The sequence below is a fragment of the Candoia aspera genome, chromosome 1, assembly GCF_035149785.1.
Source record: "Candoia aspera isolate rCanAsp1 chromosome 1, rCanAsp1.hap2, whole genome shotgun sequence".
Lineage (NCBI taxonomy): Eukaryota > Metazoa > Chordata > Lepidosauria > Squamata > Boidae > Candoia > Candoia aspera.
The window spans coordinates 160,994,476-161,016,386 of NC_086153.1; the positions used below are offsets into that span (position 1 = coordinate 160,994,476).

General features: G+C 40.4%; 1 protein-coding gene across 4 annotated transcripts in view; it reads right to left on the bottom strand.

Moving 5' to 3' along the window:
* The window catches only part of EHBP1 (EH domain binding protein 1), a 267,597-nt gene extending 255,146 nt beyond the window's left edge, over positions 1-12,451 (bottom strand). For all 4 annotated transcript variants that reach the window (XM_063316932.1, XM_063316921.1, XM_063316914.1 and 1 more), the window contains exons 1-2: positions 12,179-12,451; positions 10,672-11,081 (exon numbers count right to left, since the gene is read on the bottom strand). In XM_063316932.1, the coding sequence (XP_063173002.1) occupies positions 10,672-10,775 (104 nt within the window). In that variant the 5' untranslated portion in view covers positions 10,776-11,081; positions 12,179-12,451. The remainder of the gene's footprint in view (positions 1-10,671; positions 11,082-12,178) is intronic.
* Between the last annotated feature and the right edge of the window lie 9,460 nt (positions 12,452-21,911).

Genomic DNA, 21,911 nt, shown 5'->3' on the forward strand with positions numbered 1-21,911 from the left:
GTGATCCTCCAGCACAGCCTTTCCCAACTTTTTGACCCTGGAGGAACCCTTGAAATATTTTTCAGGCCTCAGGAAACCCCTGCATATTCAGGTTCAGATATAGGCCATAAGTTACAAAATTATTATATGTGTTTCATGTGTAGGCTGTATGTATGCATTAACAGTGTTCTTAAACTAAAAATAAAGAATGAAACTTACCTCTTTAATGTGAAGTTGCCCGAATTTGAAATAATTTTTTAAATAAATTGTGATATCCCAGGGAACCCCTAGTGACATCTCATGGAACCCTAGGGTGCCACAGAACCCTGGTTGAGAAACCCTGCTCCAGCATATTGATACTTCTCTTTTTTCATGGCAGAGATATTTGGGAGACCCGAGGTTGCCTTTGGTGCTTAAACCAGAACTAGGTAAGTGAGGGCCAAATTAAAATTCGCCACTATCTGGATTTTTTCCAGTTACACAGGCATCCTGATCCAGGATCACAGCAAGTGAGACAGATTTAAGCCTTAACCACTCCCCCACCCCAGTTTTCTTCCACAAATTGCTCTGTCAAGCAAGCAGAATAAAGCCATTAAAGAACCTTTCCATACAACATACTAAAAACTGCCCAAGATGGACACAGAGTTAACAAACTGGATCAAAAAGTAAGTGCCATTCCAGAAACTAGCTCCAATTCCAGACAATAGTCAAAAATTAATTTGAGTGATTGAAAAGCTAAATTTCGGGATGGGGGGGGACTGCTTTTCCTCAACTTTAAACATATATATCCAGTCTTCTACACACATTGTTCCAGGACTACCAATTCAATATATTTGGTTTGAGAACCACTACAATGCAAAATAAAATGGGAACACTTACAAATGCAGTTGTGATAGGCAGAAAACTCACTCCCCATCACTGCTAACTTCTTATATGGCAACCATCCCTACAGAACAGCCATTTATTTTCAGAGAGTCATTAAATAACCCTCAAGCATATACTTTAAATCCACAAATTGAGGTTTCTTTCATAGGTAATTGACTGGCCTTGCATGATCAAGGACACACAAAGTCTTCAATGTCAATAAGTTGTGGTTTGTCAGCTAAGCAATCACTGCAAAATGTATCAAGACCTTTTAAAGGAGCCTAAGAGCTGGGTTAACTGATACATAGGAACGAATGAATGGGCAGAATTTCAGGTCTATACCTAGAATAGACTTTAAAAAAAAAAGGGGGAAGTAGCACTATATTAAATATACTCTATATTCAGAGTGGACTGTTTCAGAATTGTGTTAATTGTGTTTAATGCCTAGTAGAGGAGCTGATCTTATTATTAACCATTATGTTAATTAAGCTTATTAGTTCAACTGCTAAATCTGCTCTTAGCCAATGTACCACAGAACAAGAAAATATGGAACCCTTGGCTGAGATAAAGTCTACAGTTTATGTGTGCTTTAAGTCCCATTATGTTCTCCTGATCTAACTGCATAACTGTATACTGAGTTGTGCTGGATCATGAGGGAGAAGTGGTGACAGGAAAATGACTACAAACAAAGAAATGCATTATGATTAAGCATTACTTTACTGAAAGCACAAATGCTGCCCAGAAAGACTCTAGAGAATAACTTATTGTACCCAATACACTTCTCAGGGGTGTTTCCTTTTCACTCATTCCTCCACCCCACCTTTCATCAGCTTCTATAGGAGATGAGTTACAGGCATAAAACAAAGCTGGATTCAATGAAAAGCAGAACCCGTAATGATGGCTCCTCAGAAAGAGGTAAGAAGCGTGTTCTTGTCTGATAGGGAGAAATCGAGAAATAGCTCCTCAGTCCAGCTCAGCTTGACTTGGCCTTCAACGCAAGCCAAAAGCAGAAACCTAATTATTTATTATTTATGGAACATTAGCTCCATTTCCCAATAACTGGTTTCAATGTACATAGCAAAGACTTTTAAGATACATGAGTATACTTGCACAAAAATGGACTGGCTTCCCAAGACAACAGCTAGATGTCTGACTCCCCCCCCCCCGCCGCCTTCATTCCTTACTGCAAATCAAATGTGGGAAGTGACTGCAAGCTGCATTACCAAGTTATTCTGCAATTGCTCAAAAGAGTAAGCCAATTGCTGGTTTTCAAACATGGAAAAATAAAGATTAAAACAAGCAAATAATAAAAAGTAATACAATACAATACTGATCCTATCAGCAAAGTATCATAAGCAAAAGCACTTCCTCCAATGTTTCGTCTTTACGTGCTTTTCACTTTTCTAAAGCTGCAGATATAGAACTTCACTAGTGATATTGTTGGACAGTGGGTGGGCAGAAACCGATCTTCTGGAAATAGTTATCTACTGCACACCACAAAGGCTTACATCTTAAGATTAGTTTATGGAAGGCTAGCTTCCAGTCCCTCCTTTTCTCTGCAGACACCTCTCCTTCTTAAAAGCCTCTTGAGAGGATCACAAGGCCGCCACCACTCAAACTGTGAAAACCGCCATTTGATTTTAAGTCATTCTTTCTCCCCTCACCAGTCTGTTGCATCTTATCTTATACTGTTTGGAGGACAGAGCAACAACACTCCTGAGACTTCAGGAGCACAGAAAGCTTCAGCATAACGGAAGATATGGGAAACATTTCTCTGTGAATATCCTTACGTTCCTTTATCATAGGTCTCAAGCCAATCTATTTCATTCTAGACTGATTTATTTATTTTATTTATTTTATTTTTATCCTGCCTTTATTATTTTTATAAATAACTCAAGGCAGGGAACATACCTAATACTCTTTCCTCCTCCTGTTTTCCCCACAACAGCAACCCTGTGAGATGAGTCAGGCTGAGAGAGAGTGACTGGCCCAAGGTCAGCCAGCCGGCTTTCATGCCTAAGGAGGGACTAGAACTCACAGACTCCTGGTTTCTAGCCCAGCACCTTAACCACTAGACCAAACTGGGCAGTAAGATGGGTCTCTCAGTCCTAAAATGCCTATGAGCCAATTCACTTAACTCAAATCATACATAAAGACTGCAATCTTTAACCAACCAAGATAACTTAAGGAATTCAATACAAGATCAAATTGAAGGACTTGCTGTGTCAAAGAGAATAATTTTAGCTTGTAGGAGATGGGTTGGTGGAGAGAGGATGGGGTATCTGTGACAACTGTCAAACAGAAATGATTTTGACACCAAATTAGAAAGATGATTGGAGAATAGTCTCTGGTGGTATTAGAAATTAATTTTGAGGCAACAGGAGATCGGATATGATAGAGAAAAGACTACAAGATATTTTGATTAGCTTATTAGTAAGTATCCTTAGGACTGTAACTTCACAATTTATAGTTTATAATTGCAGGGTATGAGATACTGAGACAATCCAGATGACTACTTAACCTTGCCTTATTTTAGGCTCTATTGTTAACAGTCTTGGGAACCTGTGGTTAGGCAGAAAGGCATTCACTGATTATTTCTATCCTGTCAAGTAACAAGCTTACCTTAACTACAGGTATGGGATAAAATGTATCATCTACTGTCTTTAATCAGGGAGCCTATGAGAAATCGTTATCAACTATTCCACTTCTCAAAGGAAAGGAAATTGAAGACAAAAGCTTTCAGGTAATAACAGCACCTTCAATCAAGTACAAATTATATAGAAATACGACACTCTGAAAGGAACATCCCTATACAGGAGAAATCTTACAATTTATGCCAAGTTAAAGCAGAAAATACATTCCAATGGAGGCAGATATGTGCTTGCCAATATATTTGAAAAATGGAGGGAATTAGGGAAGTGACACCCACTTAGTAAGGAATTTCTCTGTTTCCAGGAATGTCTTAGTGGATGCATTGTCTTCTTCCAAGTGGGTGAAATATAGTAGAATCATCTGATGAGCCTGAGTACATTAAGTGCTCAACCATACAATCTGAAGAGATTTTCTGAAAACAAAAGCAATCTCTCTAAAAGCTCAAGTTTTATGTCCTTGAAATCTAAGAGCCAAGAAGTCCCTGATGCAAAAAATTCAGAGCTTCTGCAAGAAGCAGACATTCACAAGATCCTATTACTGGAATCAGTACAGGCAGTGTATTAGCCTGTGAAGGTACTCAAGGTACGCTAATATTTCTGCATGCAAATCATCTTTCCCCAGCACTTGGTTGCTCAGTTTATGTCCTTAAAGCAGAGTTTACAGTTTGTAGACACAATTCCTAGCAGACTCCAGAGTGCCGTTTTCCAGGCAACTTCAGACAGACGTGGCAAATCCATTTCTCATCCAGTCTCCATACAGAGGCGTAAGATACAGACCGGCAAACATATCATTCCCTAAACATAGCCAACAAGCATCAAAAGATGGGCAACAACTTACTATCATTAACTCAACTTGCACAAATCAGAATTACACAGCAGATCTACTCAGTCACCTCCTGCCTTCTTTATTCCCAGTGCTTACTGATCCTATGTATTAACATATCTCATGTATGCATGTGATAGGCTGCATGCAACTCCTAGTCCAGTATTTTCATCTCCAGGAAATTTCCAGATGGCACTGCTCAACTGCAGCGGCAAGACTGGCTATTTTGGGGTGCATGATGGGGGAAACAACCTCCATTACTTTTGCTCTAAAAATATCAGCTGCTTTTGATTTTTTGTTTTCATATTTGGAGACTTTTAGTGTACAAAACAGAGGTCTAATGTACTTATTTGGCAGGTTAACCCCTCAACTCTCCCCCCAAAGCGGTTTGTTTTGGGGGCTTTTGCTCCATTTTTGGTAATATCATCATTTCACCAATCATGTTTCCTGCAGTTCTCAGGGCTGCCACCATGACCACCACTACCATCTGATTCCCACAAATGATTAACTAAACCAGACTATCCCACCCTGGGTGTTCTCCAGATATGCACAATAAAACTCTCAGGATTCCAAGTCAGTCCATATATCTGGAGAGCACTGAAGCTGGGACAGGCTACTGAAAACTTGTTAAGATATGCTTCTCAAAAGTCTTCTGTCAGCTTGGAAGTCACGTTCTTTCTATATGTTCTATCTGTTTCTGCACCTTTATAGCCTCTCTTTTTTCTATCTTTTCTGTAGTCTATATTTTGTATTGTAATTATACTTTGAAAATTAATAAAGTTTTAAAAAAGGCCTTCTGGCAGCAACTACAGTTTTCATTAAACACTGGTATCACTGTTATTTTGCAGACATTCTACTCCTATTCAATACATCTACATCTTTGCACAAATATGCAATTTATGCACAATAAACTTTTTATTACTGAGTCATCAGAACTGGCAAGGAAGTAGAAGGGAAGGTTTGGAGGAAAGGAGAAAAAAAAAAGGAAGACATGGTCATGAGTTTGGTATTCTTCCCACAAACATATCTGAAACAATTGAACTGAAAAATTGACTCATGATCAGTAAAAATGCACCTTATCAATGAATTTGAATGTTTTATGCAAGAAGTTTAGTTCAAATGAATATTACAAATTGTAGCACAGGAACATAATCAGCCTATGATATTCTGCAGCTTGAGGCAAGCAACACTGCTTCTCATTAGTCCTTACGCCAAGGCGGTAGATTCCAACATTGATCATGGAACATCCTCAACATGATCAGAAGGCAACAGCTATCTTAAGGGATTCAGAAAAACTTCATGGTATCTGCAGCTATGGTTTCTTAACACTTCATTTGTCCCCACCTGCCCCCAAGCATCTGTAACTTGAGGTTTCTTACTTTGCCTAATGAGAGGGCCAATCATGCAAAGAAATATATAAAAGGATCTATTCATAGATTTCAATAGAATTTTAAAAATTAGGACTTCATTTCAATTTATGTGTATTGTTTGAAGCTAGATTGAAATTTTGGTGGGAGGAGAACAGTCATAAATAGTGAGAGTTGGCAGCTGTCCTCTTCTGCTAGAAGATAAGCTGCACCTTCAGAAAAAAATGGACATGGAAAAAAGAAAGAACTGAAAGAAACTATAGTGAAAATAGCAAGAACACAAATGAATGAGTCAAGATTAATATCCCCACAAAATAAACAGAAATGAGTTATAAGAAGGATGTAGAAGCTGGTTGGAACAGAGTAAAAATATTCTGTTTCAAAGTGCCAAAGAAGCATGTGGAGTCACGCTAATAGGAAGTAAGAAAAAGGATTCTTGGTGGAATGATGAAGTGAAAGTGGCCATGGATAGGAAAAAAGATGCATATAAGAGAGATCTTGTATAATGTGAATGGAGAGAAAATATAGCTGTAAAAAAGGTAATCAAAAAGAGCAAGAATGGTTAACAGCAAATGAGTGATTTTGGTGGAAATAAACCAATTTGGAAGTGGGTGAAGAGGGCTAAATATTGAGCCTTAAAAACAGTGAAAGGGATTAAACATAAGTGAATAAAATTATTTAGGATGAAAATTACAAAATGTCAGAAAGAGAGTTTTAGAGATTTGTAAGGGAATGATAGTAATACATCAAAGAGTGGAATCAACATTAATGCTACAAATGCCAGTGACCAAGAAAAAACGATGAAAAAGAAGTCATAAATGTTGTATTAATACTGAAAAATGGTAAGGTTGCAATTGTAGATGTAACTGGGGAACTATGGATGTGGTTTGCTGATGAGAGTGGTTGTTATGATTGTTTCCCTATACATAGGGAAAGGTAGGAGGCAGGAAGGCAAGGCAAGAACCAAGGGTTTGCAAGTCCCACAGAATTGTTACTTAACCACAAACAGAATGTCTCCTACTTTCAAGGCCAGAAAAAGGATGGCCAAAAGTCAGTTAATTTGAAAGGGTACGATGAAAATACTTAGGATTTAAACCCTGGGGTCGACATACTGTATATATTGAGAGATAATCCTGTGATGCCTGTGTTTTGCTATTGGCAACTCTTAATATATGTGACTTTTTTCTTTTCTGCATCAAAGCAACTTATGTTGAGTCTGCGAAGCTCCTGCTGCAAAGTTACTGAATGTGGGGTTGAGTTTCTGGAGAAGAAAGATGTATTGGCAGATCTGGGGTGAGATCTGACACTAGCTCATCTCCAGCTACCTCTCATGTTTCCTCTTTGGGAAAGGCTAGGATTAAGAGATGCCTCTAGGACATGCTACCAGCACCTTGCTGGGATGGTATGCCTGTGAGGAGGAGGTACAACTACTTGAGGTAGGTGGATGGAAGATGGGGAGGTCTAGTGGGTTGGAAATAACCCACTTCTAGCCTAAAAGTGACTCTCAAGAACTCTGAGGCAGCACTCTTCATAAGCTTCATTAAGGAGCTGAAGGTTAAGCCTCAGTGGGTTGGAAAAGGAAAGCCAGTATATTCCAGACCAGTGTTTCTCAACCTTGGCAACTTTAACATGTCTGGACTTCAACTCCCAGAATTCCCCAGGCAGCCATGCTGGCTGGAGAATTCTGGGAGTTGAAGTTCAGACATCTTAAAGTTACTAAGGTTGAGAAACACTGTTCCAGACAGTTATAAAATATATTTATATGTTAGTATAATTGCCTGCAGCTGACAATTTTAGACATCCCATTAAAAAAAGCAAATAAAGATCATCATTCACCCTGGGACTAACTATTTCAGCTGTTTTTAATAGCTATCGAAGGTAAGCATTTTAGAAAACTCTAAAATGGAAGTGGAAAAGGAGGATAGAAAATTCCTCCCTTATGATAGGCAGGTGAAGCCCTGCCAAGAGCTTATCTGCTTGGAGGGGAAAGACTGTAAAGAAGCAAGAAGTAAAACAGAGCAATGGCAGCTTCCTATCAACACCATATAGGCTATGATCACTGCTATTATCTCTCAGTTTTTGCAACCATATTCAAAAGGGCAATTCAAAACAAATGGAGCATCGCTCCCAGGAATGAAGTTGCCTTTTTCATACATGCATGTCAAATTTCAGGACATTTAGTATCAAGTTTCATTCCTGAGAGTGATGCCCCATTTGTTTCCACTACCCTATCTGCACCAGCTATCACTGTCTTCTGAATAAGCTTTTCTCAGAATCCAATTTTTCTCCCAAGAGTACTTTAAGACTTTATTGTTGGCAATGTTGACTTATGAAAGGCCTATTATTCCTCCAAAAAAGCATTGTATTGTTGGAATGTCAGAACACTAGCACATTAAAATAAGAACATGTTAGCCAGATTTTTTTTTTGTAATCAAACATATATTTACAATATTGACCAAGGGCTTACTTCCTAATTGTTGCTCTAAGTGTCACTTAAAGGAAAGTGTTTCCTCTCTCACATTTTCTTGCAACTTAAGCCAGGTTTGTTCCCTTTATAACATCAATTAGGGCAGTAGTTAAGTTAGGAAATCCAAGCTGTGCACCAATACACCAAAATAAACACCAAAACATCACAAGGAAAGAAGATATTTTGTTGCCAAAATGTGGTCATCCACAGTTTAGCAGAGAACCATCATTTGTGGAGGGAAAGTGGTTACCATTTTGACTTTAATGCATATGAAACTTTTAAATTTTGTTTTAAGACTTCTTCTCCTTTGTAGAGCTGAAGAAATTCAAGGCAGTGTCTATGTTAGCAGCCCAATCTAAACAGAGCTAAGCACACCTAAAACCCTTGATATCAACGGGCTTAGATATCCTTGTAGGACCAGACTGCGCATTTTCTATAGGGGCCACTAAAGCAGCAGAAAATCCAACTCATATTTAATGCATATGCTGAAAAAGGACACTCGCATAGTTGGCTGAACTGCTCCTGGATGAGCTTTGTCACACCAAGACAGGTTACAATTTGTACTGTTCTACCAGGTATAATGAGAATTTAACAATATAGGAAATGTGTGTGTATGCTAAAATGGACTTCAATGGGGCCTGTCAGACTCATAATTAACTTCAGACACAATATTTGCTGCAGCCATAATGGCACAGACTTAAGCATGTGGGTTGAATCAGTGGACTGCATTTGTAACAAAAAATTAGTATAATATCCACATGGGTTCATCGGAGAAATGTAAGCAGTTGTGGATTCTAAACCAATGTACTAAAAATGTTACAATGCACAATTCAATTTCCCAACTCTTTAATTGGCCCTTAGTTATAACCCTCTCTGGAAAAACTTAGGAGGTAACAACTGGCACTGAACTCCAAAATAAAGCAAACTGCATGCCCCCCGCCCCAAATGTTTTAGTAATAAGAGAAATATTTTCACTGAAATCAGATTCTATAGACAACTGGCCAGCACCTTGCTTGGTACAGTAGAAGAAACTTCCTTTTCTCACAAAGCAGGAACAGGCTGTTTGAGAACACTTCTGAGAATTCATACTAAGATTACTTATTCAGTTGGAAAAAGAGAGGAATTTTGTAGAAAAGTACACAGAATATGGCAAAAAGCAAGTTCTCTGTCATTCTCATAGTAAGTTTGACATTTCTACCATGGTTTAATATCTACAAAGAAACTAAAATTTCACCTGTTGAATTCCTGGGAACTTGTTAAAGTGCAAAAGCTTTGATAAGTAAACTCACTGATGAATCAGTGTCAGCTGGAGTCTTGGATGAAGTTTTTATGAACTGCATTATGTAGGAGATTCATGAGCAACCCCGTGTACCTTAAACATCTGTAACATCTGTAACAGTAAAGTGCTCTGTACTCACCCCATACCCTAATCTGAGAAAATAAAATTTTCCATGATTATATGTCATACAGTCAGCTATGCATTCTCCCCAAGCCAGACCAGGCTACAAATAATTCAAATTCAGGACCACTATGAGTGGATTCTATGGGGCGAAGGTTAGGTAAGCCATTAGTTTTAGATCCAAACCACCCCATTAAAAAAAGTGAGATAAAAATCTAATAAAAATAATAATCTGGTATACTGGAATAATAATACTGCAGAGTTGGTATAAATATAGCATGATAATTCATGCAGAAGTATGTTGAACAATTTGAAGTGCCACAGAAGTACAATAATTAAATATCCTGCACATGTGTAAGCTGTACAGCAAGGATCTGAAAATAAATCAACCCATCCCATTACCCACATGATCTATTCTGAAGAAGGGTCAAAAATCTGTCACCTAAACTGACAAGGCAGAAAAGAGTAGAAAACACAGATGTAACATTTGTCCAAGAGACTGAATTTTTTAAAAGGCTGATTCAGCTACAAGATAGGCTTCTGCCTTTTTTTTCCCTGTGAAGAAAAGCAGAACACCTATGTCTAGTACTTTGGAAAGCCCACTTGGCAAAAATGAAGCCAAGCCTCTGAGACTAGGTTCATGCAGCTGATTACTCAGGACACGCTAGCCAACTTAAACTATATTTCATTGGGCGATGGCTGCTGGAATCCTTGTCTGACTAAGCAAATAACGTAAGAGAATTCTCAAGGCCAAGTCTTGACTTTTTCTCTTCCTCTCTGGAATGGCACAAGAAATATGTTTTGGCCAAAGTCAGAAGTACACAGAGTGTAATAAATTCTCAGCCTCTGGCAGATACCAGCTATCAAGTTTGTGGGGCTGCCAAGAGCCTGTTGTGGTAACATATTAAAACAAAGAAAACCTACAGCGTTGCAAGCAAAATGCACAAAGCTAATGGGTACTTGATACAATGATTCTCTAGCAGCAATCCTAACAAAAGAGGAATAATTATTCTCCAATTGCCTATTGTCCCGCTGGAAAGGAGATGATACAATCATCAGCAGAAGAGGCAACAGTGGTGTTCAGGCACCAGCAGCTCATTTCAACTGAAGACACTCCTTACCATTTCTTGGTGCACTCAACCATCAGTTCCTGATAAGAGGCCACAAACTGGAACTTGGATGCATGTTTCCCAACACGCTGCAGTCTTTTCCATACTGAAGCCATGATGCAAAAGAATCAGCACACTTGAAGGCTCAACAGGAGTAGGAAGGCTCAAGCTGAGCAAGGCAGTATAATTGTTTCTGCTGAACGATGTACCCAGAAGTCTAACAAAAATAATGGACAAGTAAGAGGCTGAAAAGATGCTCAGGATTCATGGTTTTCCCAGGGTAAATCCCATCTTAAGTGAATGGTACATTATTGGCTGGGGGCATCATGATTCGGAACAAGGAAAGAAAGTAACTGTAGGAAAGTTCCCTTATGAAGTCGTCATCCCTCTTCATAGGTTCCAAGGAGTTTCAGACTGTGAAACTAGAAAAGAAAACAGAATTGCGATTCTGCAGGCAATGTCTTACACTGTTCGTTCACACTGCAATCATGCCCCCTCCCTTTCCAAACCCCGAAAGAAGGAAAAATGCAGAAGCAATTTCAAGAATGTAAGCCATGAGTCAGTCTGGAAATAAACCAATCAGTTTTTCTATCAGCACCCTCATCCTCCAAAACAGCATTATTCTCTCTCTCTCTCTCTCACACACACACACACACACACACTCACACATACAAATAGACATTTAAAGGAGCCGGCCAGGACCACTCTCCAGCATCTTTGGAAAGCAGTGCTGGGTTAAGGCGCTGCCAGCAGAACACCCAGAGGGAGATGTGAGAAGTTCTTTGTCTCCATGCTGATGACAAAAAGGTGTAACAGTTGTCTCCTCCCCAACTCCTCTTCCTAGGGGAATCTGTACATAATGGAGAAATAAGAGGGCAGGGATGCTCTTGCAGTAAGTGCTTAGATTCGGTGTGTGTACAAGAGGGTAGCTGTAAGGGCATTTGCTGAGTTTCAGCTGCTTAGGAGAGTAATACCCTTTCCATCTCATAGAGAACACAATACTTTTTTTCCAGCCAAGAACACAGGAGTTGGGAGGTGGGGGGAGAAAAGAACAGTTTCTATTTCTTCAGTGCCTTCTGGCCTGAAGAAAGAGTGGGCAATGGGTGGAGAGAAGGGGGCAATGGCACCAGTGAAAGTGGAAAGGAGATGCATTGGAGGGGGCAGAGTTCTTCTTCCAAAGATTTCTCTTGGTTGCCAGACCATTCCCATGCTCTGGTAAGAGACTTCGCCGTCATTGTTTCCGCCTGTCTGGCTAGTTCACCAACACAGAGACACCTTTCCCATTCTTCTTCCAATGGTCTGTATCATTCTCTGCCCCTCACGCTCAGCACCGTTCTGGGCTGGTTCACAGCACCAAAGCCTTTTGATGTGGGGACAGAGAAGGAGGGGAGGGGAGAGTTGAGAGCTACGCCAGACATACCCCAAAAATCTGAGAATCATTACGGGCAGAGACAAACAAGGTGAGATAACCAAGCAGCCATTCAGACGTGCCGCCGCCGCCGCCTTTTCTCGCTCTTACCTTCCTCCTGCTCCACGCACATTTAATCCTAGTAAGGCTGGCTCTGCCGCTGTCACACACGCCATCCAATACTAGCGCTGCCCATTACAGCTGCAGCAGCTGCAGATCCATTCCAGTTAGCCGGGGAACAACACTGCAGACCCGGGAGCCTCAGCCCAAGCCCAAGGCTCCCTTCTCGAGCCTCGAACCAGAAGGCGGTGGCAGCGCCACTGATCGTCCGCAGGACCCAGCACCAGTTCGCGTCCCACAGTCACTACCTTCCTGCAGACAGAGGTGCACTCCTCACAGCAACTTCGCCCAGCGGCGCACCCAAACCTACAGCGCAGAGCACGCCATTGGCAAAGGACTGGAGTCCACCCCAAGCAAGCGCGCCCATTGGTCGGTGGGGTGTGCCAATCATTCAACCAGGCAGGAACGGAGCGGGCGGGGGAACCCAAGCCCTCCTTGCAGCAGGGGTGGGATGAAAAGCGAGGAAAATAAACGATGGGCTCTTTCGCCTTGCTTCAGAGATGTTCTTCTATTGGCTTTCAGGATTCTGAAGAGGCGGGTTGTTTATACCGAACCGAGTCATAATTGGGCAAGAAGGGCATCCGTTTTGAGAAAAGTTGCAAGGTTTTGGATCGGAGAAATAAGTAACTGCGGCTGGTCGATCATTCGGAAGGAAGTCTCGTTTGTCCTCGATGTCAGCAAGGCTTAACGCTTCGACGCTGACCTACGTGGCCGTGGTTTGGATCCTCTTAGTGGATCACCCTCTACACACATCCTAATAGCTTTTATAAATGTTTAAAAATCTGTGGTCGGGGAGTAAGGTTGAGGTTATTTAAACCGGAGTACCTCACTCTAGTTTAAGTGACAAAACATCCAGAATAACTGCAGCCTGAGATTAACAGACTGGGGTAGGAGAACGCATCCCGGAGTTATGGGGGTACGTTTTGGGACCCTATGCATTTTTTTAAAAAAAATACATAAAGTAAGCTGACTTTAACTGAGGACCTCTGGTTAGCAGTATATGTCTTCATATAAAAATAAATCATTTTATTATAAATGCAACTGTAATCTTTCTCATGCCTTGAGCAAATAAGTTAAAAGAAAGGCATTGATTTCTAGATTACCTTTCCTCTTCTCTAAATGAGAGGGGGAGATCTGTAACAAGACTGGTCCTCTTCAGGTGCCAGCCAGCCATGCCGACTTCTGAAGCCATCCATTCTATCAGCTACTAGTCCCGTTTTCCCTTCTTCTGTTCCAATTGTCCCCCATATAGCTATACTGTGGAACTAGTGAGCCTGCTTGGTCCTCACTGGGCCCATTAAGATTCCCTCCTTGAATATTTTTTTCAGTACTTCTTCAAGTCTTGGTATTCCTCCAAGCAACTCTGCACCACCATTGAACAAACAAAAGGTCTAAATTAAAAAATGGTGCCCAACACTAGGAAATTGTAATATGTATATGTGGTATTATTAAAACGGTAAGTGGGATGGCATTAGTTACAAAAAATAACCAGACAAGGAGTTAGAGTATTTGTTCTTTGTTTCTAAATATATCCTTGCAAAAAAGCAAGTAGGACAAGTCTTAGTTTAGGCAGCAATCCTAAATCACCGAAAGAGAAAAATTCTATCAAAGATCCTTAGATCTGGGATAGCAGAGACGTAAGACTCTTCTTTTACTGCATGTATATCTTAAGCCATGTTTTTGTGTTCCATACACAGACATCCCTCCTTTCTATGCAAAGGATCCAGTAACTGTTCAGCAACTTGTGTTTGAAAACATCATTATTTATTAATATTTTCCATTTCGTTCTTTGCTTTTAGGTTCATATTACACTCAGCTAAAGACAGTACAGTAAAAGCATATAGTTTCTCATCTAGGTGTGGATAAAAAGTTAGTTACAAAATTAAACCATGACTTCATTGTGGTGGTTTTATTTTTAAATTATTGCTTAGTGATTGGGCAAACTTCACTATATGCCCATAGTGTCTCATAACTCTGGAAAAATTAAGGCTTGAAAACCCCCATAATACTGTATTTGAATATTTTCTTAGAAATATGCAGCTACTGGACACTTCTGCTCACCCAAATTTCTTTTACTGTTAGCAAATATTCCACATACTCTTTGCTGCTCTGGCTAAACCAATCCTGTACACTTTCAGTTCAGAACCAGCTGAGAAATAACATTTATCACATAGCAGAAGTTTATGTACTAAGTTTCAGTTTGGGAATACTGACAATTGAACTGATTTCTTTCAATTTTCCAAGCAATGGCAGAAGTTGACAAAAGAAATAGTAAGTAGCTATTGGGCATTTTGATTTTCATGCTGAGTCACATCATTGGCCTTCTCTCCACATTCCTCCACATAGTTTGACTGGGGTTCTTTCAAGCTGCAGATCTCGGTATAAAAATCTAGACAACCACTGGATGGAAGTTCTCTGTATCTCTATTGTAATCTAGCAATTGCCTATACTGACCCTACTGAAAATGGCCAGAATTGAACTTGTAGTATTTTGCAACCAAAGTAATAGTTTCTTCAAATGGACTGGCAGAACGGGTTCCCTCAGAACGGGTTCACTGACTCCTTTGCATTTGCAATTTTAATTGAAACTGTGACCCCCTAACCCTTTTTGCTTCTGGAAATGCAAAATAAAATCTACAAGGAACCTTGAAATCTACTCTAGATAGGAAAGTTTTAGCCAACAAGTGAAATCCATAGGGGTGACTTGACTTAGTATTGTATTCTGAATCAAGCTACTTAATTATATTTTATTTATTCAATATATTCAATATCAAGTTCAGACACGATCAATCCTAACAGTTATAGTAGTACCAAAAAAGAGGGAATTTGTCAAATGTACACTTATTGTTAAGATTTATTAGTAATTATCAGAGATTGTCATCAGTTACAGTATTCTGCTGATAGAATGTCATTTTCCTGGGAACAGATTTCTCTTTTGCTCTACTGTGCATGGCCTCCATCAATTCCCGAGAGCTAGGACTGAGACGTCCCACTGCATAGAAGCCTGCATGTGGAACGTTGGATATTGCCCAGTGTAGTTGTAGCAGCAGCTGATTTTCAAGCAATTCTGAAGCTACAAAACTAGCAACAGCAATAAAAGTGCATTCCAGTTTTGTCTAATGACCACAGCAGGATAAATTAAGATAATCTTAGCTAATGCCTCAGTAAAGTAGGATTCCTCTGGCCCTTAAGATCTGTCAAAGCATGGAGCTTAAATACTTCTATTTCTTTGGGTTTGTATTCAACTGTCAGGATCAAACAAACATCAAGGAATTATACATAACAAAATATTTACATTTTATTATGCATATTTTTCTTTGTTGCTATTCATCCCAATGTTTAAGACAGAGGAGACTAGAAACTGAAGTGTGTAATAACAATTATTTAAAGATTAAAAAGTAGTCAAACCATTCAAATATTCCTTTTTTCCCAAATATTGTGTTTAGGGTTCATTATTTGAAACAAGTTCTTACCTGATTTATTCATTCATTCAATGTTCATTTGCACTGTTGATGTTGAGCTTTGGGGTGCCTTTGAATGCAAGTTTCACTAATTTGTAGAATCTGGGGCAATATATTTTTATGTTATCATGTTAATGTTATTCATGCAAGAGTTAATAGCATTTAAAAATGTTTCTGTAGTTACAAAACACAAGCAGGCATACAAGAACAAAAAGAACCCCAAAACAATTGCCTTTTACTAGGCTTGAGTCTCCCAAAAAATTAAACCCTGTTGAACTTCCTTAGAATGTGGGTTGGTAGTCCATGAGTGCTACCTGCCAGCTAAGCTACAAAAAATTAGCAAAGGAACTTTTTTTTAGAAATGGAAAGGTGTTTTTTTTTTAAATTCCCTATAACAAACAACAGAAGTTGTTGCTGCCTATGTTTTTAAAAGCTTTTTTGCCTCCCCAAATACACTATTTTTTCTGAAGTTTGGGTGGCAGCTAAGAGTCAGCATGAACTGGTGAAAGGTAAAAGGTCCCCTGTGCACCTGACTTATTTTTGTGGCTGTGTGGTTAAAAAAGCAAGGGAACAAGGGCTTGTTTAAAATTCCCATTGTTTTGTACAGCAAGAATAGGAACCGCACCAAGGAATTCTATAGAATTCTCTGCTGTAGCAACTTCACCACCACCACCACCACCAGTTGCTCTTGTTCCAACCCTACCATCATTAACAGCCTGCATTACTTCTAGGGCTGGCTAATAAGAGCTTCACCCATTGGACATTTTTTCTACTTGGCCCTAGGGTCTTTAAAGGGTTAGATGGAATATTTAGCCAAGACCTAGAACAGTTAGTAGAGCTGAAGGGGAAAACACAAAACTGGGGTCACTTTGGGGGAAACCACTTTGAGTTGGAATACAGAGGGCTATATTATAATTGGTGCTGCTGTTTAGCTTATATGCCTGGGAGGGGCTCACTTAGGATAATTATAGGTAGAGGAAAGTGTGATATTAGGGGAGTAACCGGTCTGGTAAGAAGAAGAGTCTTGGGCCCATCTCCTTGCCTGATTGTTCTCTCACCCAAATAAATTATGGTAGCCAAACTGGCTTAGCCTCTAGCCTATGGGTTCTATTGCTAAATGACAATGAATAATAGGACAATGAATAATAAGGTCTCTCCCATTCCTGATTTGACAGATGATTAAAAGATCTGGGAGAATGTCATTGCTTGGTGCCAAAACAACAATAGCATGGCATCAGGCATAGTTCACTGGGAACAGCCTTCCAAAGTTAGGGAGGCTATCCCTGTGTAACCACTTATCATACTTCACTGATGGTGCAGTAGAAGGGCATCCAGAACATGCCCCCCCCCAAAAATGATTTTAGTGTAGGGATAATCCAGAGTGACAACCATTCACTCAAAGGTGCTTCGTGGCTGGGGATTTGAGCATAGCTCTTGGAAAGTCGCATTCAAGCATTATTTTACCCAGAATACTCTACATGTAAATGATTGAAATAACCCTCCTGTCCTTTGCCAACATCGTTTCATGTGGACATCTGCAGACGTGTAAACATCAACTTTCCCCCCTACTGCCAGCTCTGATGAATGCAGAACTGCCTGCAGGGAGCTCATGTCATTGCAGTGGTATCAGTGGGAGGTGGGATTTGACCAGACCACTCACATGGCAAACGTTCCCTATTGAACCATACCATAATTGTCTCTTTGCTGTAGTGGTGTTCATTAAACAACTCCAGATTGTTTACATCAGTGCTGTATGACTTACAGTATAACTGTAGAATGGTTTTATTTTTACTGTACTGTTTTACTAGTCATCACTAATATATCTCTTGTATTTCCCTGGATGTATAAAGGAATAGGTAAGTTAAGCAGTACTGAATTTTCTATGATCTGGCTTCACTTCCACTGACGGGACATAACTATAGAAAACTCAGCAGGACTGATTTAGCCATTTCTTCCCTGTTTAAACATACCTTCCTAAAGGTACAGGGTTATTAGAAGTGCACAGTTATGTATATTTCCTTTAAACGTAATTAAACTGTACAAATGGGCCCTTCAACAAAATGTCCTCTGTAGAATTCCAGCCAGCCATAGTCTTATAGGATAAGCTATCCCATCCTCCTTTTAAGTTTTGTTTTGTTCTATTTTGTTTTGTTAAAATCAAATCAAAACCTCAGCAACCAGCATTCTGGATACATTTTTGTTCAGCTCCGATTGTGAAATTGGTGAAACTTCTCCTTTTTGGGGTGGTGATGGTGGTGGAGTGGGATACTTCTGCAAACTTTGAGACTTCCCCAGATCTGCTGTTACCTCCCTCCCGTGCTTAGATAGTAAATTGTAATTAGTTTGCTATTAGTACATTAATAAACACTTCAAAAGGAGAACAAACAGGCTTTATGATAAGAATTTATGTTAAGGCCCACCAGCTGGACCTCCAAATTGTTTGTTTCAGTTGTTTAATAATCCCTTTCCTTGTTACTCTGTTTTTTCCCCAGAAAAAAACAAACCTGGAGTTTTCCAGTATTTTGGATATTGTATTTCAGTGCCCTTCCTGTGTGGTCTTACCAGACTTTTATTTTCAGCACTATTATGATCTCCTATTGCAATCTGTTGCACAAATCAGTTTAAGAATTATGCTTTCCTTCAGTAAATTGTTCTAATTAGTGGTAACTCAGTTTTGACTGCCTTTCAAGAAAAAGGACTTCCTTTTTTGGTTAAAGAAAAAGAAACAAACAAACAAAAACAACCCACCCACCAAAAGCTGACTTTCTCAACCTGGCAGTTTTGGAATGTTTTGAAACTGCAACTCTCACAGTTTCCAGCGTTTGAGGAGACAATTTGGGAAGGTCTAAGCCAAAGTATCAGATTTCTAACACTCTTCATGTATGTTTTTGTTTCTTTTTTCTGACGTGATCTTGCCTTTAGAAAGGTTTGATAAGTCAAAAACCTAGCCTTAAAAAGGAAGAGAATCATGTACTCCTTTTTCTTCCTTGTTCTTCCTTCCTGCACCATGGGAGGTGTACAGAAATGTAGCAGCTAGAAGAAAGCATGGAATCCTCCTTAAATAGCAACCATGCTTCTTTAATGCACTTGTACTTAACCCCATAAACTCATCTCAGTGAGAATTGTTTAGCCTACAGAATGGGAAAACTCTGCTCAGATTTATTCATTCATTCATTCATTCACCGCCCATCTCTCCCCTACAGGGGGACTCTGGGTGGCTTACAATAAAACAGGATTAAAATTCAAAATCATTACAATACAAAATACAGTAAAAATACAAATATAATAAAATCTACATGGCGAAAAGATCTTAATCAGTCCTTGAGTGTAATAGACCCCTCAGAATCACTTTATGGCACTAGCCATTTGCAGGTGTAATTATTCTGCCTCCCATTCCAAGCCTGCAGACAAAACCAGGTCTTTAATCTTTTGTGAAAGTCCAGGAGCGAGGGGGCTTATCTCACCTCTGGGGGAAGGATGTTCCAGAGGGCGGGAGCTACAGCAGAGAAGGCATGCTTCCGAGACCCTGCTAGTTGGAATTCTTTTATAGATGGAGTCCGTTAACATGCCCTCCCTGCATGACCAGATGGGGCGGGTCAATGTAATAGGGATGAGACGGTCCCTCAGATATCCTGGTCCCATGCCATGTAGGGCTTTAAAAGTGATGACCAACACCTTGAATTGGACCCGGAAGCAAACTGGGACCCAGTGCAGCTCACACAACAAAGGTGTTATGTGTGCAAATCTTGGGACACCCAAGATTGTCCGTGCGGCCGCATTCTGGACCACCTGTAGCTTCCAGATATTCTTCAAGGGTAGCCCCATGTAGAGCGCATTACAGTAGTCTATATGGGAGATGACCATTGAGTGACCGTTCAGAGGGCCTCTCAGTCCAGGAAAGGGCGTAACTGGTGCACAACACCAAGTTGTACAAAGGCCCTCCTGGCCACGACTGCCACCTGCTCTTCGAGCAGGAGTCGTGTGTCCAAGAGGACCCCCAAGTTACGCACTGGGTCTGTCTGGGGCAGTGCAACCCTATCCAGTGCTAAAGATGACAAGTTCCTGGCACACGAGGTGCCATTAATCCACAGCCACTCCGTCTTAGTAGGGTTCAGTTGAAGCCTGTTGTTCCCCATCCAGGCCCCCACAGTCCCCAGACACTCAGAAAGGGTGGTCACAGCATCACTTACTTCACCCGGGATGGAGATACACAATTGAGTATCATCATCATAGTGATGATACCTCATCCCATGGTGATGGATGATCTCGCCCAGTGGTTTCATGTAGATGTTAAAAAGGAGCGGGGAGAGTACTGATCCCTGCAGCACCTCACAAAGAAGGGGCCATGGGGCCGATCTCTCCTCCCCTATCAACATCGATTGGGACCGGCCCTGGAGGAAGGAGGTGAACCAGTGCAAGACTACACTGCCCACCCCCATCTGCCTGAGCCACCCCAAAAGGATACCATGGTCGATGGTATTGAAGGCCGTGGAGAGATCAAGGAGAGCAAGGATGGATGCACTGCCTCCATCCCGCTCCCACCAGAGATCATCCATAAGTGCAACCAATGCCATTTCCATCCCATAACCGGGCCTGAAACATGACTGAAAGGGGTCTAGATAATCTGTTTCATCCAGGATCCTCTGGAGCTGCAACACCACTTTCTTAACCACTTTCCCCAAAAAGGGGAGGTGGGAGACTGGGTGAAAGTTGTCCAGTACGCTGGGATCCAGCAATGGTTTCTTGAGGAGGGGGTGCACCAGCGAATCTTTGAAGGTTGTCGGAAATACCCCCTCTCTCAAGGATGCATTTACCATCGCCTGGACCCCATCATCAACAAGATGATGTCTTGTTGGGAGGTAGGGCAAGTGCAAACTTATTCTCCTGAATCTCCCATCACTGTATGATACTGCTAACCCAGAAGCATTTCTAGGCCATACTGAAGGGTTGGGAATAGTTGTACAGAATACCTTTGGCTCATTTTTGACAGGACCCAGAAGATGGTAACATGGGACCACTGCTCCCATAAATTCCATCTTGTCCCCGTGCTGTTCAACCTCAACCTCAAGTCACTGGAGATTTGGCTGTGGATCCTCATTACATGGATAATACTCCACTGTATCTTTCATCTCAGCTCAACAATGTGGTAAAAGGTACTTCTACTCACTGTCTGGTACCCATTAGAGTCTGAATGGGCTAAACAAACTTTTAATCCTGATAAAATGGAATTATTCTTGAATAAATGTGCTAACTGTCTCAGGTTTAGGTGTGCCACACGTCTTGGAGAGACTGCACTCTCCTAAAACATCAGATTCATGGTTTGGTGATCGTACTTGCTGAGGCCTGTTTACTAGATGTTCAAGTAATATTATTGGGAAAGAATACTTTTTCACAATTTCTAGTGGCTTGCCATCATTCCTGACACAGATCTTGCCATATGCATTTGAGTCCTATGTACATTCAGATCGCATGACTATAATATGCTCAGAAAGGGGTTGCTCTTAAAATATGTCTAGAAATTGCAATTGGTAGAAAATGGAGTAGATACTTTAGTGTTGGAGCTATTTAACTGAGTTGCTTCTTACTTGTTTCTGGACTGAATTCAAGATACGTTTGTTAACCTTTAAAAAAGGCTTGTGTACTAGATATCATCTTCCCCGATAGTTCAGTCATAACTTGAAGGCTACCTGACATCCACCAGCCTTATGATACTAAATGGAGGTCATAAGATTTAGAACGTTCTGTTTGGCTGCACCCAATTTCTTGAAATGTTCTGCCAAGAGAGATCCACCAGTTCACTGAAGCCACACCACTGAGTTAAGTTCCTTGGTCCCCACCTAGTGTTTTTCCTTCCATTCCATCAGTCCAAGGCAAGGAATTTTGGGGGCTGGCCAATAAAAACCTATTCTTTAAAAGGGCATTTGGTTAAACGTTTTAACAAATCTGCAAACTTTTATTTTAGCCTTGATTACTTCTCGTGAAATCATATTGTTCATTATTAGGGCTACCACAGCTCAGCTGTTAAGACCTCTTTTCTGTAACTTTAGAGATACATCAATTCTAGCTCTTTGCTACTATCTAGTGGCCATCCAGACTTTTTCAGCAAAGATATGGTAGCTCTATTATTAATCTGGATTTTTAAGAGTGATACACAAGAAAGAGGCTGAAAGTTACTGCTGATTTACTTGTTGTTTCCTTTTATGTAAGTAGGTACAATATAAACTTTCAGAATAAATTACAGTACATTCTCAGTTTCATGGCAGT